Here is a 17,965-nt window from a genome sequence, read left to right on the forward strand (position 1 = left end):
ACACTGTGTGCTACAGTGACTGTAAAAACTTTTGTAAAAAAATACAAAACGAACATCGTAGTAAAATTATCTTCAATAACTTTTTCCTCTCACAAAATATATATTTTTTGGTTGATATTCTCCGATTAGTTCCACACACGTGAAGAAATGATGAAGTGCTTCTTTGCCATTAATAAAAAGGAGGAGTAAAAAAACGTTTCGATGTAGGTGGGTTCCGATAAAAAAAAAAACGAAGAAGGCGAAAAAACTATGTCAAATTTCAATCATTATGCGGTGCTTTTGTCGATTTCATAAATTATTGCAGATCACGTCAGAGCGAAATAAAAAAAACTAACAAGTAATTGAAATTGAAAATAAAAAGAAAACAATTAGAGATTTCGTTTTTTTGTTATTTGGCTAAAGAACAATAACCGGGGAGTAACCCATGAATACAATTGGAACAAATTGATGCCAAATTAAAAAAAAAGAATAAAAAACCACAAAAACTCTTAATTGTTGCTATTTTTGATAAATATAAACAATCAACTCCTACTTCCATTCTCGGAATAAAAAATACGAATCATTAGAGAAAAAAGTGGGTCAAGTTTGACGGTGATTCCAGACAAATGATTTCAAAAAAGCACCAACCGCTAGCACTTCGTTCCATCTGAGATTTGAAGAGTTGGACGGGGATATTTTTTGTGGGGTTTAGCCAATTTTATTTCATCGAACTTCTAATCAATCATGGTAGGTAGCTTCGTAATTTGTTTTTATTGAGAAATTGCTGCCGGCTAGAAGAAATGAAAGAAGAAAGAAAATAAATAATTACTTCCTGTATTTAATAGTCCGGTAGATGATAATATGGCAATTAAGAGGATCAAAGAGCTACAAAATTGCAACAATCAGGCAAGAGTAACAGAGCAAGAACTATGCGAAATTTTTTGTATAGAAAAAAATTGGACCTCAGCGGGTAACTGAGGTCTGTGCAAACAATTTTCTAATATGAAATGTTTATCCGAAATAAAAATAATTTATTTTAAATGCATTTTTATGTGCACCAAATTTGGAAACATGTCTCTCACAATATCTAAGACCTACATGACACTTCCACGCATATTGTCTCCTTTAAAAAAACGTTCAACATTACGTTATTACATTATCAATTAACATTTTCTGTAGACTTCCTTATTGCAATATGTCGGATAGACATTAGTTATGGATGGAGTAGCTCGTTGTAGGAAAATAGTTAACAATGTGTTTTTTACCTAAAATAGCTGTCATCGTCACGCAATTTTTTCCATTTTATGACAGCCACGCCATGTAGTATGCGTTTGAAATATGATGTAATCACTTCATCTCGGTGATGAAAATATTAACGAATAACTCAAAAACACACATTTTATGATCACATTTGAGAAAAGTGAAAAAATAATCTTATTAACAACACATTGTTTTAGAAATGGCACAATACAGTGGATAGAAAATAGTCTTTAAAAAATCCACGCCTTTTATGAGCCTTGAAAAAAGTCTTCTTTAAAAAATCCACGCCTTTTATGAGCCTTGAAAAAAGTCTTCTTTAAAAAATCCACGCCTTATATGAGCCTTGAAAAAATATTCTTTAAAAAATCCACGCCTTATATGAGCCTTGAAAAAATATTCTTTAAAAAATCCACGCCTTATATGAGCCTTGAAAAAATATTCTTTAAAAAATCCACGCCTTATATGAGCCTTGAAAAAATATTCTTTAAAAAATCCACGCCTTATATGAGCCTTGAAAAATCTTCTTTAAAAAATCCACGCCTTATATGAGCCTTGAAAAAATATTCTTTAAAAAATCCACGCCTTATATGAGCCTTGAAAAAATATTCTTTAAAAAATCCACGCCTTATATGAGCCTTGAAAAAATATTCTTTAAAAAATCCACGCCTTATATGAGCCTTGAAAAAAGTCTTCTTTAAAAAATCCACGCCTTATATGAGCCTTGAAAAAAGTCTTCTTTAAAAAATCCACGCCTTATGTGAGCCTTGAAAAAAGTCTTCTTTAAAAAATCCACGCCTTATATGAGCCTTGAAAAAAGTCTTCTTTAAAAAATCCACGCCTTATATGAGTCTTGAAAAAAGTCTTCTTTAAAAAATCCACGCCTTATATGAGCATTGAAAAAAGTCTTCTTTAAAAAATCCACGCCTTATGTGAGCCTTGAAAAAAGTCTTCTTTAAAAAATCCACGCCTTATATGAGCCTTGAAAAAAGTCTTCTTTAAAAAATCCACGCCTTATATGAGCCTTGAAAAACTAATCTTTAAAAAACCACGCCTTATATGAGCCTTGAAAAACTAATCTTTAAAAAACCACGCCTTATATGAGCCTTGAAAAAAGTCTTCTTTAAAAAATCCACGCCTCATATGAGCCTTGAAAAACTAATCTTTAAAAAACCACGCCTTATATGAGCCTTAAAAAATTTGTCTTTAAAAAACCACGCCTAGTTTGAGCCTTGAAAAAAGTCTTCTTTAAAAAATCCACGCCTTATATGAGCCTTGAAAAAAGTCTTCTTTAAAAAATCCACGCCTTATATGAGCCTTGAAAAAAGTCTTCTTTAAAAAATCCACGCCTTATATGAGCCTTGAAAAATGTCTTCTTTAAAAAATCCACGCCTTATATGAGCCTTTAAAAAAGTCTTCTTTAAAAAATCCACGCCTTATATGAGCCTTGAAAAAAGTCTTATTTAAAAAATCCACGCCTTATATGAGCCTTGAAAAAAGTCTTCTTTAAAAAATCCACGCCTCATATGAGCCTTGAAAAACTAATCTTTAAAAAACCACGCCTTATATGAGCCTTGAAAAAAGTCTTCTTTAAAAAACCACGCCTTATATGAGCCTTGAAAAAAGTCTTCTTTAAAAAATCCACGCCTTATATGAGCCTTTAAAAAAGTCTTCTTTAAAAAATCCACGCCTTATATGAGCCTTGAAAAACTAATCTTTAAAAAATCCACGCCTTATATGAGCCTTGAAAAAAGTCTTCTTTAAAAAATCCACGCCTTGTATGGATGGCCCTTTGAAAAAAGTCTTCTTTAAAAAATCCACGCCTTGTATGGATGGCCCTTTGAAAAAAGTCTTCTTTAAAAAATCCACGCCTTGTATGGATGGCCCTTTGAAAAAAGTCTTCTTTAAAAAATCCACGCCTTGTATGGATGGCCCTTTGAAAAAAGTCTTCTTTAAAAAATCCACGCCTTGTATGGATGGCCCTTTGAAAAAGTCTTCTTTAAAAAATCCACGTCTTGTATGTATTGCCCTTGAAAAACTATTCTTTAAAAAATCCACGCCTTGTATGGATGGCCCTTGAAAAAAAGGATTCTTTAAAAAATCCACGCCTTATATGAGCCTTGAAAAACAAATCCTTCAAAAATCCACGCCTTGAGCCTTGAAAAAAGTCATCCTTCAAAAATCCACGCCTTGAGCCTTGAAAAAAGTCATCCTTCAAAAATCCACGCCTTGAGCCTTGAAAAAGGTCAATCTTCAAAAATCCACGCCTTGAGCCTTGAAAAAAGTCATCCTTCAAAAATCCACGCCTTGAGCCTTGAAAAAAGTCATCCTTCAAAAATCCACGCCTTGAGCCTTGAAAAAGGTCAATCTTCAAAAATCCACGCCTTGAGCCTTGAAAAAACTATTCTTTAAAAAATTCACGCCTTGTATGAATGGCCCTTGAAAAAATATTCTACGTTTCTGCCCACTGTGCCTGGCTCAGCGAAACTTATATATAATTTTAAGTGTTTTTTTTTTATTAACGGTGAACAACATTATTGTGGGTTTCTAGGAAAATACAACACGAAACACCTACTAATATTTTTGTCCAAAAATAATAAACTTACAATGTAAGTTTATAGGCCTGCAATTGACGACATGAGGTAATCCGTCCATTCGGCTGTGGGAATTTAATTTTGGTATTTGCAAATGAGCCAATTTTTTTGCATGGGCCACATAACAATTTTCAAGCCATAATGTGCAACAATACCGAGAGCTGTACTTCCTCATTAGGATGATTGTGTGCCACAACAACGATGCGGTGTGATCCGCGCTGTTCCAACAATTTGAAACATGGCTTTAATGATGTTAATTTGGTCTGATGCACCAATTAGCGTAGACGAAATGGTTTTTTGCTTTAACAGAATAGCCTACAGAAAATGCAAAAAAGAAGGCCTCCGCATGATCATCATCATACGTTTTGCATAAAATGAAGATAATTTGTAAAGTTTTTGTTTCTCTCCGCTTCGTTTTTGGTTGGTTGGGCAATTAAAACATTAACGCTAATTGAAATGTATGAAACTTGGAATGGGTAAATTAACATCTTCTAACACAAATTTGGAAAATGCATACAAGTCATGCAATAGCATAGATTTGTTAAAGAATATTTTTTCAAGGGTCATACAAGGCGTGGATTTTTTAAAGAATATTTTTTCAAGGGTCATACAAGGCGTGGATTTTTTAAAGAATATTTTTTCAAGGGTCATACAAGGCGTGGATTTTTAAAACAATATATTTTTAAGGGTCATACAAGGCGTGGATTTTTTAAAGAATATTTTTTCAAGGGTCATACAAGGCGTGGATTTTTTAAAGAATATTTTTTCAAGGGTCATACAAGGCGTGGATTTTTTAAAGAATATTTTTTCAAGGGTCATACAAGGAGTGGATTTTTTAAAGAATATTTTTTCAAGGGTCATACAAGGCGTGGATTTGTTAAAGAATATTTTTTCAAGGGTCATACAAGGCGTGGATTTTTTAAAGAATATTTTTTCAAGGGTCATACAAGGCGTGGATTTGTTAAAGAATATTTTTTTCGAGGGTCATTCATACAAGGCGTGGATTTGTTAAAGAATATTTTTTCGAGGGTCATACAAGGCGTGGAAATGTCGACTGTTTTCTTCATTAATTGTTTAACAGGAAATAAAAGATTTTCGATAAACAAACTGTCGCATGTAATTATGTTAAAAAAAAAAATTCCCATTACACATTTGCGGAAGGCGAAACTTGAATTTAGTAAGCCTCCTTTACAAATTACACTTACAAGCTCCATTAGATTAACAAAATCATTTATATTCCAAAAAAAAAAATCAAAAGATTACAACAAGTTACCCTAACGAAATTTTACGCACCGCAGATATCTCCTCCACTATGGCTCCCGCCAATTGAAGCAAAACAAGTAAATCCAAAATAAACCAAAATAAAAATCAGTCTATTAGCAATTAAGTATAACGCCATTAAACTGTCTCCAGTTTCGATTTTAATGGGATTTTCTGCCAAAAGAAAAGCGAAAGTTTTTCACTGAGACTCTTGGTTATCAACGAAAAAAAAACGACAACAAGACCGTTTTTTGTGATTGAAAATATTTCCGTCATTTTGCTAACAAGTTGGGTTTAATTTTTTGTGATTTTTTTTAAATCAAGAAAATCAAAACATCGGAGCTAGACGCACATTTGTAACCATAGCAGTAATCGCCGTTGGTTGGAAAAAAAGGAGTAAAATGCGTTACGAAAACCTTGTAAGGAAAATAAGTTGTTTTTTTCTTCATAGAAAATGAAATCCAGTCTGGCCATTTTTGTTGTTGGCTGTTGTCTGTAGGCCTTCTAGTGGGTATATTTATTAATCCCCCCCTCAACATAATCCTGCCTTTATTGATCATGTGTCATTTAACAAATTTTCAATTTCTTTATTAAGCAACATCGTTTGGGGTTTCGAAAAAATACATTTTTTTTAAAGTCAAAAAAGACAGTGTTAGGCACATAGTTTAGAAATAAAAAAAATATATTTTTTTTAATCCTGAAGAGAGTAATTTTAAATGTCGAATATATGTTGGTGGTTTTTAAAAAATATTTTTAAAAAAATCCACGCCTCTGATTATTTACTTAGCTGGTTTGTTATAGAACGTTGTTGTTCCATAAGCCGATCTTAAAAAAGATTTCCAAGCGCGCCGGTCTTGTGCGCATCTCCTCCAATTTGAAAGACCACGTTCCAAGATGTTTTTTTCTACTTGGTCTTTCGATCGGATTCCCCTTCTACGGGAACCATCGGTAGGCTCGCTTTTATATGCCTTTTAATTTAAGCTGGTGCATTCTCATTCATTTGCACAACATGGCCTAGCCACCGTAGTCGCTCGGATAGTATCAGCGTATTGTAGAGTGTGAGTTTGGTCTGGCGGGAGGTGGCCTTGCTTTTGAGTTGTTTGCTCAGACCATAGTAGCATCTGTTGCCCATCACAATCCTTCCCCAAATTTCAAAACTGATGTCATTCGTTTTGTTTATGGCGGTACCAAGGTATATAAAATCTTTGACTACCTCGAAGCTGCAGTTCTCAAGTTCCACAGTTGGTCCGAGTCTACTGGACGTCTTACGCGTTGATACCATCAGCTTGGTCTTCTCGCCGTTTACCTCCAGACCCACTTTGGCAGACTCCTTCTCAATTTGTTCAAATGTGGCTGTTGCTGCTCGCAATGTTCGACCCATTATATCGAAGTCATCGACGTAGGCGAGTAACATGTGTTGTTTGGTGTACAGAGTGCCATTTCTGTTCACCTTCGCGTCTCGTATGACCTTTTCCAGCAGGATGTTAAAAAGATCACACGACAAACTGTCACCTTGTCTAAATCCTCGTTCGGTATTTAAGGGCTCCAATAGGTCCATTCCGACTTAAACTGCTGACCTTGTGCCACTTAAAGTTATCCCGCATAGCCGTATTAATTTTGCAAGAATGCCGAACGTAGACATGGCTTTAAACACCTCTGAAGGGATAGGACTGTCGAATGTGGCTTTATAGTCGAGGAATAGGTAGAATGTGCATTGTGTTTTTCGTGGGTCTTTTCCAGGATTTGGAGCAGAGTGAAAATCTGGTCAATGGTGAATTTGCCAGGTCTGAAGCGGCATTGGTGTGGTCCAATAGTGTCAATGACCATTGGCTTCAATCGTTCACACAGCACACTGCATAGCACTTTATATGCGATTGGAAGGAGACTTATTTCTCTATAGTTGGCACATATCGTCTTGTCTCCTTTTTTGTGCAAGGGACACAGGATGCCGAGGTTGCAATTATTGGGCATGTATTCTTCTAGCAAAACTGTACTAATCAGCTGGTCCATGCTCCTGACCACAAGTCTTGAATAGTTCGGCTGGTTCCCATCGGCTCCTGCTGCTTTATTGTGCTTGAGCCGATTAATTGCTTTTATGACCTCATCTTGGCTAGGTGGTATACACTCTATACCATCATCTCTTATTGGTTCTGGGGATCTTCTTCACCGCCACTATTTGATACCAGAAGCTGTTCAAAATGCTCCTTCCAGATCCTCAACACGCTGTCTATATTTGTCACCAGGTTTCCTTCTTCATCAGAATGGGCCTGCACCAACCATTCTCCTCTAGAGATGAAGAACCTTCTATTTGGTGTTTTAGTCGTTGGTAGAATTTTCGGACTTCATTTTGACTTCTGTACATCTCGATTTGCCCACGCTCACGTTTTTCTTGTTCTTCCTTCTTTTTCCTGAAAATACGTTTCTCCTCTCGCTATTTCTCCCGATAGTTCTTCATCGCATTACGTCTTACTACTGTCCGCAGTGTTGCCCTATACGTTGCGTTTTTCACATCAGTAGCATCGTACCATGGGTTTCTTGGCGGTGGTTTTTGGTACCCAAGTGTTCCTTTCGCTGCAGTTTCTAGGGAGTTTGTAATTCATTGCCATTGTGCTTCAATACTATTATAGGGACAAGAAGTGCTTTCGTCAAGCAGGTGGGTAAGTTGAGCGGTGTAGGCCTCTCCTCTGTTGTGTTTGCAGTTTTTCGACGTCGAGTTTCGTTGTTACATTAGGTAACACCTTTGCAGCTACATAAAGACGGATGCGAATCTTGTTTGCTACAAGGTAGTCTTCGAATCCGTTTTTCGCTCCTCGTATCGATCGAACGTCTAATATACTGGATGAATGCCTTTCGTCTATCACAACATGATCAATTCGATTTCTCGTTGCTTGATCTGGAGAAATTTAGGTGACCTTGTGTATATCGAGATGCTTGAATCTGGTGCTGCTAACTACCATGTTTTTTGCTTTCTTCATGAAGACAGAATTTTCCGACGGTGGGGCCAAAGATATTTTCCCTTCCGATTTTTGGATTAAAATCTCCTAACAGAATTTCAATGTTATGGTTGGGGAAGCGATCATTCGCAGTTTCGCTCGTAAAATATGTCTTTGGTCTGCTCATGTTTGTGATCGGTCGGAGCATGGCCGCAAATAAGACTGATGTAGAAGAACATCGCTTTTATGCGGATTATAGCAATTCGCTCATCTACTGGAGTGAATCTGGAGACAAGCTCTTTTATTCTCCTGTTAACCATAAATCCGCAGCCAAATTCATGTCTTGTTTCATGACAGCTATAAAACATTGCGTAATCATCTGATTTACTTACGCCAGTCCCTTTCCATATCGGATTTGTACTTCTTGAGTACATCCACCAAAATGAGAACTGCGACTGTCCTGTACACCGTGCTCACATTCGAAGTGCAGATTCGCATATCGTGATGGTCCTTTATACGTTTGCGGGGGTCGGCAACATTAGGGGGGTTTTCTTTTTCTTTGCTTTTTCATAGTAGGTTGAGTTTTCCGAGAGTGGGCAACTAACCCGACGCCTCAACCCATTGTTTTATAGTTCTAATGGCTGAACTCGCGGGACATATCAGCTCATGATGAAAATAGCTACCCCAGGTGACACCGCGGGGAGGTCAGAGTCCACAATTGAGTTGAAAGAGGGACCAAGATAAGCCTGGACTTCGCCATGTTAAAGCCAATCAGAGCCGTTGCTTGGTATCTATCATCCCCTACGTCGCCCCCACGCCTATGTTGGGCGTTAAAAAATCCAGGCCTATGTTGGTTGATTGAAAAAATATTGTTAAAAAAAATTCCATGTCTATGAATCCATCCACTGTTCCGCAATACTTTTTTATTTTTCCAACAACATCAAATGATATCGAACAACAACATTCAATTTTAGCCATAATGGTAAAATATTATGCGTGTGAGAAGTGGAGCACAGTGGGTGAAGTTTTAAAGTTGCGGAATTTTTTTTAATAAAATTTGGATAATTTTTTATAAAAATTTAAAAATTAAATTGAACATATCTATTACACTGTGCGACACGAATTTTTTTCAGGGGTTCTAATGTACCAATTCTGTTTAGTTGGAGACCCTGGACCACGAATATACCTTTGGTTTTTCTGGGTCACTTCGAAAATTAGTTTTATAACGGTAAATGTAGAGAAAATCGTGGTTTCATAGATTTTCACCTTGAAATGCGTATAATTTATTTTCTTTCTAACGGATTTATATTATTCTTCTTTTCGTTGAAAGAGTAGAATTTTTTCTTTCAAACAAGGTATATACTTGGTAAATCGGTTTAGTCTTGGCTGAGTTACAGTGGTTGAAATGTGAAAAAATACGCATAAAATGACAAAATTTATTTTTCTTCGGACTGTACGAAGAAATTATGACATCAAGCCGTATAAGTTTTATTATATTACGGGGAAGGCAATTAAATAAGCTTTCGAAAATGAGAAAAATCGAAAAAATCGGTTAAAAAATGGACGACTTATACACAAATATGCATTTTTAAGGAAATATGGGTCTATCTCATTTTCTTTTGTCTGTTACAAACATAATGTGGAAACGAGGAAAACCCATAGTTCCTTTAGAGAATATGCATAGAATCAATACAAAAATGTGTATAAGTCATTTATTTTTACCGATTTTTTTGATTTTTCTCATTTTCGAAAGCTTATTTAATTGTCTTCCCCGTAATATAATAAAACTTATATGGCTTGATGTCATAATTTCTTCGTACAATCCGAAGAAAAATAAATTTTGTCATTTTATGCGTATTTTTTCACATTTCAACCACTGTAAATCAGCCAAGGCTCAACCGATTTACCAAGTATATACCTTGTTTGAAAGAAAAAATTCTACTCTTTCAACGAAAAAAAGGAATAATATAAATCCATTAGAAAGAAAATAAGTTATACGCATTTCAAGTTGAAAATCTATGAAACCACGTTTTTCTCTACATTTACCGTTATAAAACTAATTTTATAAAAACCAAAGGTATATTCGTAGTCCAGGGACTCCAACTAAACGGAATTGGTACATTAGAACCCCTGAAAAATTTTTTTGTTTTGTTTTGTATCACAGTGTTATTATTTGAGTGAGACAAAATGTATATTCCGAAGAAAATCTCCCACTGTGTTTTCAAATATTGCGTATAGATCAATTTTAGAGCTGTGCAACGTTTTGGGAATTGCTTTATTTTTTCGTTATGGTTTTCCCATTGAGCTCTGACCAGTTTCTGTGCGCAAATAAGAAGAAGACGAAGAAAAAACCCACAACCAAATTGGTGAGCAATTATTTCAAATGCGAGTCATATTGCTGCTGGGATGGATGCATGGCGAAAATGCCAAAGACACACGCATACACACATACCACCACAAATAGCGATAAACACTTCTACGAAATCAAATCAAATGAAAAGGAAAAAACTGCGTGTCTGGACCAAAAACCAAAAAAAAAAAAAAATTGAAATTGTTGTTAGATGTCAGTTAAGTTGGTGTTGCCCCTACATATCGGAACATGTTTCAAAAAAAAAAAAAAAACTAAAAAAACAACAAAATCAGCCACAAAAAAAAATTGAAAATGAAACGAAACATTACCGGAGTTGGAACTGATTTCCTTTTCGAAAGACAACAACACATACACACAAAAAAGGAAAATGTCGTTCAACTTTCGCTTAAAGACCAACTAATGCGAAAATCCGACGATGCAACAACAACAACAAGAAAAAAACCAATCCATTTACGCTTAAAAATTTTGTTATCGTTTGATTTAATTTTCCCCCCACACAGCAAATAAGGAAATGCCTGATTTGATGTGTTACCTCAAAGAAAAAAACGAGTGGACATGTTTAACGAATTTGGTGTAGAAATTTTGAATTCGCTTGAATCGAATTAAGGCGTTGTTTACAAAATTGCTTAAATGTTTTGTCAAAGTAATAGTTTTCAATAGAAGTGAGGTTAGGTAAGCGATATCACCTGCTATCCCTAATAATAGTGAAAGTAAAATTCAATTAAATGCAATCGTGTTACATTGTATGTTTAATTTCGATCAATGACTTCAAAAATGCGGAGTTGGAATTTTATTGACATCATGGGAACATATCAGAGATTCAGAGGTACAATGATATTTTTAAAATGACCCCATATTATTTCCGTGAATATCAAAAATATTTGAAATCAGCAATTCACATTTCTTATTCTAAAGAATTTCAAATAAATTATGGTCATCCGAGCATTGACCTCCTCTAAAAAAAAAAACAAAAACTTCTCTATGACATAACTTTTCAAAACCATTTGTCATCATTGGAAGGCAAATATTTTGTCATATCATGGACGTTAATTACACACAATTGAATTGAACTTTGTCGTATGTCCAGCAGCATCAGCGGGCACATAATTTTGTCCATTAGAGCGGATATTCTAAGAGTATTTTTTTATTCAGCATTTCTTTTCATATTTTAATTATGCTTAGGCATGAATAATTAAAAGCAGCAAACATTGAAGAAAATACCGGCATCGTTAAGTCCCTACTCATATTATTCTTTTTTTGGACAATGACCATCCAACAAACGTAAGGGTGGATTTAAAAAAAATATTTTTTTCAATCAACCAACATAGGCGTGGATTTTTCAAAAAATATTTTTCCACACAGCTAACAAAGGCGTGGGGGTGGCGTAGGGGATGATAGATACCAAGCAATGGCTCTGATTGGCTTTAACATGGCGAAGCCCAGGCTTATCTCGGTCCCCCTTTCATCTCAATTGTGGACACTGACCTCCCCGCGGTGTCACCTGGGATAGCTATTTTTCATCAACCGTTGAAATAGTGAGCTAATATGTGCCGCAAGTTCACCCATAAGAACTATAAAAAATGGATTGAGGCGTCGGTTTAGTTGCCCACAGTCGGAAAACCCCTCCTACTATGAAAAAGCAAAGAAAAAGAAAACCAAACCCCCCATAATGTTGACGACCCCCGCAAACGTATAAAGGACCACGATCTGCGAATCTGCACTTGGAATGTGCGCACGTTGTATAGGATAGGCGTAGTTCTCGCTTTGGCGGATGTACTCAAGAAGTACAGAGCCGATATTATTGCCTTACAGGAAATGCGATGGAAAGGGATAGGCGTAAGTAAATCAGACGATTACGCATTGTATTATAGCTGCCATGAAACGAGACATGAATTTGGCTGCAGATTTATAATTAACAGGAGATTAAAAAACCTCCAGATTCACTCCAGTAGATGAGCGAATTGCTATAATCCACATAAAAGCGAAGTTCTTCTACATCAGTCTTATTTGCGCCCATGCTCCGACCGAAGACAAAGATGAGCAGACCAGAGATATATTTTACGAGCGACAAGAAACAGCATATGACAGCTGCCCTGGCCATGACATTAAAATTTTGCTAGGAGATTTTAATGCAAAAAGCGGAAGGTAAAATATCTTTGGCCCCATCGTCGGAAAATTCAGCCTTCATGAAGAAACTTCACACAACGGCATGAGGTTGATTGTCTTCGCGTCAGTAAAAACATCGTAGTTAGCAGCACCAGATTCAAGCATCTCGATATACACAAGGCCACCTGGATTTCTCCCGATTGAACAACGAGAAATCAAATCGATCATGTTGTGCTAGACGAAAGGCATTCATCCAGTGTTTTAGACGTCTGATCGATCCGGGGAACGAATATCGATTCGGACCACTACCTTGTAGCAGCCAAGGTTCGCACTCGTCTTAATGTTGCAGCTGCAAACACAACAGGTAACCGAGGCCTACTCCGCTCAACTTACCCACCTGCTTGACGAAAGCACTTCTTGTCCCGATAATAGTATAGAAGCACAATGGCAAGAAATTGCCCACTGCCTACAAACTGCAGCAAAAGCAACACTTGGGTACCAAAAAACACCAATAAGGAACCCATGATTCGATCAGGAGTGTCGAAATTCAACTGATGTGTAAAACCCAGCGTATAGGGCAACCTTGCAGACAGTAGCAACACGTAATGTGATGGAGAATTATCGGGAGGAAAGAAGAGGGGAACAACGTGTTTTCAAAAAAAGAAGAATGAACAAGAAAAATGTGAGCGTGAACAAATCGACATGTACAGGAGTCATAATGAAGTCCGGAAATTTTACCAACGAATAAAACACCAAACCGAAGGTTTTGGATCAGGCACATCCTCCTGCAGAGATGAAGAAGGAAACCTGGTAACAGATACAATCAGCGAGTTGAGGTATAAAGAAGAATATCCCACAACCAATAAGAGATGATGGTATAGAGTGTATACCACCTAGCCAAGATGAAGTCAGAATAGCAATTAATCGGCTCAAGAACAATAAAGCAGCAGGAGCCGACGGGTTACCAGCCGAACTATTCAAGACTGGTGGTCAGATGCTGGTCAGGAGCATACACCAGCTGATTAGTACAATTTGACTAGAGGAATGCATGCTCAATGATTGGAACCTCAGCATCCTACTATAAAGAAATAAGTCTCCTTCCCATCGCATATGAAGTGCTATCCAGTGTGCTGTGTGAACGACTGAATACAATGGTCAATGACATTATTGGACCATACCAATGCGGATTCAGACGTGGCAAATTCACCATTGACCAGATTTTCATAAAGCGGCATATAAAGCCGCATTTGACAGCTCTATCCGTTCAGAGATGTTTAAAGCCATGTCTACGTTCGGCATTCCTGCAAAATTAATACGGATATGCAGGACAACTTTAAGTGGCACAAGGTCAGCAGTTAAAGTCGGAAAGGACCTATCGGAGCCCTTCAATATCGGACGAGGATTCAGACAAGGTGACAGTTTGTCGTGTGATCTTTTTCACATCCTGCTGGAAAGGGTCATACGAGACGCAAAGGTGAACAGAAATTACACTCTGTACACCAAACAATACATGTTACTCGCCTACACCGATGACATCGATATAATGGGTCGAACATTGCGTGCAGTAACAGTCACCTTTGAACAAATTGAGAAGGAGTCTGCCAAAGTGGATGTGGCAGTAAACGGCGAGAAGGTAGTAAAAGATTTTATATACCTTGGTACCGCCATAAATAAAACGTATGACATCAGTTTTGAAATTCAGAGAAGGATTGTGATGGCCAACAGATGCTACTATGGTCTAAGTATGATACTACCCGTGCTGTTATATGGGTCTGAAGCATGGGTACTTGCGCAAGCAGATGAGGCAGCTCTTTTGGTGTTTGAAAGAAAAATTCTCCGAAAGATCTACGGGCCGATCTGCGTCTACGGTGAATATCGGCGTCGAATGAACCGAAACCTTTAGAATTTATACGGACATCGACATAGTCAGTCGTATTGAGCTGCAGCGACTACGATGGCTAGGCCATGTTCTGCGAATGAATGAGAATGCCCCAGCTCAAAAGGCATAAAAAAGCGAGCCTACTGATGGTTCCCGTAGAAGGGGAAGGCCACAAATCAGAAGGAAAGACCAAGTAGAAAAGAACACAAGACCATCGCGCTTGGAAATTTAAGCACGGCTTATGGAACAACCGTTCTGTAACAAGCCAGCTAAGTAAGTAAAATAGGCGTGGATTTTTTAAAAATATTTTTTCAATCAACCAACATAGGCGTGGATTTTTTTATAAATATTTTTTCAATCAACCAACATAGGCGTGGATTTTTTTAAATATATTTTTTCAATCAACCAACATAGGCGTGGATTTTTTTAAAAATATTTTTTCAATCAACCAACATAGGCGTGGATTTTTTTAAAAATATTTTTTCAATCAACCAACATAGGCGTGGATTTTTTTAAAAATATTTTTTCAATCAACCAACATAGGCGTGGATTTTTTTAAAAATATTTTTTCAATCAACCAACATAGGCGTGGATTTTTTTAAAAATATTTTTTCAATCAACCAACATAGGCGTGGATTTTTTTAAAAATATTTTTTCAATCAACCAACATAGGCGTGGATTTTTTTAAAAATATTTTTTCAATCAACCAACATAGGCGTGGATTTTTTTAAAAATATTTTTTCAACATCGTGGATTTTTTTAAAAATACCAACATAGGCGTGGATTTTTTTAAAAATATTTTTTCAATCAACCAACATAGGCGTGGATTTTTTTAAAAATATTTTTTCAATCAACCAACATAGGCGTGGATTTTTTTAAAAATATTTTTTCAATCAACCAACATAGGCGTGGATTTTTTTAAAAATATTTTTTCAATCAACCAACATAGGCGTGGATTTTTTTAAAAATATTTTTTCAATCAACCAACATAGGCGTGGATTTTTTTAAAAATATTTTTTCAATCAACCAACATAGGCGTGGATTTTTTTAAAAATATTTTTTCAATCAACCAACATAGGCGTGGATTTTTTTAAAAATATTTTTTCAATCAACCAACATAGGCGTGGATTTTTTTAAAAATATTTTTTCAATCAACCAACATAGGCGTGGATTTTTTTAAAAATATTTTTTCAATCAACCAACATAGGCGTGGATTTTTTTAAAAATATTTTTTCAATCAACCAACATAGGCGTGGATTTTTTTAAAAATATTTTTTCAATCAACCAACATAGGCGTGGATTTTTTTAAAAATATTTTTTCAATCAACCAACATAGGCGTGGATTTTTTTAAAAATATTTTTTCAATCAACCAACATAGGCGTGGATTTTTTTAAAAATATTTTTTCAATCAACCAACATAGGCGTGGATTTTTTTAAAAATATTTTTTCAATCAACCAACATAGGCGTGGATTTTTTTAAAAATATTTTTTCAATCAACCAACATAGGCGTGGATTTTTTTAAAAATATTTTTTCAATCAACCAACATAGGCGTGGATTTTTTTTAAAAAATAAAACATTAGAAAGCATTTAAACAATAAAATAAGGTGATTGTTTCAGACGTTTATTTAAAAAAAATCTCCCCTCTTTCCACACATCAATACATTCTCAAATGCAGCAGATGTCTAAAACGTCCCTGGGCCTCCTTCAGGGAAGTTTTTCGTGTTTCCGGTATGGTCACTAGCAGGGCAACCGCCGCCAATATGGTCAAAACTCCAGGAGCAATATAAGCCGCACCATTGACCCGTTTAAATGTACAAATGACAATTATGTGAATCAGCTGTTCCACCACCACACAAACCGCAATGAAGTACCCTTTTAATTTGAGAGGGAATGCTTCACCCAAATAGGCCGATGTAAAAGGAGCATAGGCACCGGCAAAAAATTGTACCAATAAACACAGAGATGTCACAATGGCCATTGGTCTTTCCAGGAATAAATTTATATAGTTCTGACAGATACCCCCTATACCGATTAATAGACCTCCAATGATCACAGCACACACCAGAGATGGCAGTTTCCGACCAATATAATCGATTTGCGGGTAGGCCAGGCAACCACCAAAAATACGCAAACAGGCGGCCACAATTGCCGGCCATGTCAGGTGATTTGTAACGGCACCGAGATTCAAAGCCTCACTCAGCGGTAAGGAGAAACTAAATGCCAATATCATACTGCGAAATAATATCATCTTTGCCAAGGGCAGGGCTCCCCTCTTAATATCATCCATAAGATCGAGGCTGTCCTCATAGTTTACGTACTCCTTGAGTTCCATGAAACGTTCTTTGGTCGTTGTACTAACGGTCTTGGGTAATTCCAAATGGGCCAAGGCATTCCATGCCAAAGCCTCGTCCTTTTTCAGCAGACCCACAATTGGTGATTCAATGAAACAAAATTGTGCCAACAGCCCAGCGGCTAGGGCAAACAATATATCCAAGATGCCAAGGACACGTAAATCAGGAAATGTGGCAAAAGGACTCCATTGAGAGCCATAGATCATTTGTATGGCAATACCCAGAGTTAGGGAGAATTGTTCGATGGCCGAACAGGAACCTCGATAGCTATTGGAGGCGATTTCACTGACATGCATCAGAAATGTTATAGTGGCCAGACCCACAGCAATGCCGTTGAGATAGCGACCAGCCAGCAAAGGGCCAGCATTAGTTGGGGCACTGGTCAAGATAATGCCATCGATTAGAATTAATACTGAAGAGGTTAGCTGCAGAATAAAGAAAAAGGTTTTATTAAATAAATTTAAAATTTATTTATATTTTAAATTGCCATTCTTACCATTACACATTTTTTGGGGGCATACCACAGAAGTGGCAAACATGCCACAGCTCCTATTATAACTCCAATAAACCAAGAAAATTCGAAATGTCGAAGATTGCCATAGGTATTGTAGATGGGTATGAAACCTAAGCCCAGGGCCAAATGCATGCCAGCTGATATAAATATGAATATGGCTGAAAGAAAACAGGATGCAAATTTTTTGATTTAGAGATCCACGCCTATGTTAGGACATTGAAAAAATATTTTTAAAAACTCCACGCCTATGTTGGGACATTGAAAAAATATTTTTAAAAAATACACGGCAATGTTGGGACATTGAAAAAAAATATTTTTAAAAAATCCCCAACTACGGAAGTCGTTGAATTGTTTTCTGTAGAAAAATATATCTCAGGGAAAAAAACTTACCTGGCAATGTTGTTATGGGCACCAGCGAATTACAACACCAATATCCATATTTACTGTATTGTGATTTATTCGAGTCATCGGTTACAACTACGGGAATTGAGGGATTCATGGGTGCTTAAACCAAATTTCTGTTGTTTTCGTTTTCAAAATTTCTCTATTTGTTGGTTTAACCAATTTCATTAAATGTTTTAATAAGACTGATTTTTTATCAAACCGAGTTCTGTTTGTTTTGATTTTTTTTTTCGTTTTTTTCTAGGTAATAATTTTTTTTTGACGATTATGGACATAATTTTGATAACATTTTTTTTTGTGTATTGACATATGACGT

At 36.3% G+C, this 17,965-nt stretch overlaps 1 protein-coding gene across 1 annotated transcript; it reads right to left on the bottom strand.

The window, feature by feature from the left end:
* Positions 1–16,036: 16,036 nt before the first annotated feature.
* Positions 16,037–17,746, bottom strand: LOC133321564 (uncharacterized). Its single transcript, XM_061530650.1, has 3 exons — positions 17,638–17,746; positions 17,230–17,405; positions 16,037–17,158 (listed from the first exon to the last, which is right to left on the bottom strand). The coding sequence occupies exons 1-3, from the start codon at positions 17,744–17,746 to the stop codon at positions 16,037–16,039; spliced, it is 1,407 nt and encodes a 468-aa protein (XP_061386634.1).
* Positions 17,747–17,965: the final 219 nt, after the last annotated feature.

This window comes from Musca vetustissima, unplaced genomic scaffold, assembly GCF_032173495.1.
Source record: "Musca vetustissima isolate MV318-11 ecotype Yass unplaced genomic scaffold, APGP_CSIRO_Mvet_v1 utg68149, whole genome shotgun sequence".
NCBI lineage: Eukaryota > Metazoa > Arthropoda > Insecta > Diptera > Muscidae > Musca > Musca vetustissima.

Bases quoted from the DNA above. Each gene is read 5' to 3' on its own strand.
- LOC133321564 (XM_061530650.1), bottom strand. From the start codon at position 17,746: ATGAATCCCTCAATTCCCGTAGTTGTAACCGATGACTCGAATAAATCA. The intron at 17,406-17,637 runs GTAAGTTTTTTT...GTTTTCTTTCAG, and splicing joins GCCCATAACAACATTGCCAG to CCATATTCATATTTATATCA. The intron at 17,159-17,229 runs GTAAGAATGGCA...TTTATTCTGCAG, and splicing joins CCCCCAAAAAATGTGTAATG to CTAACCTCTTCAGTATTAAT.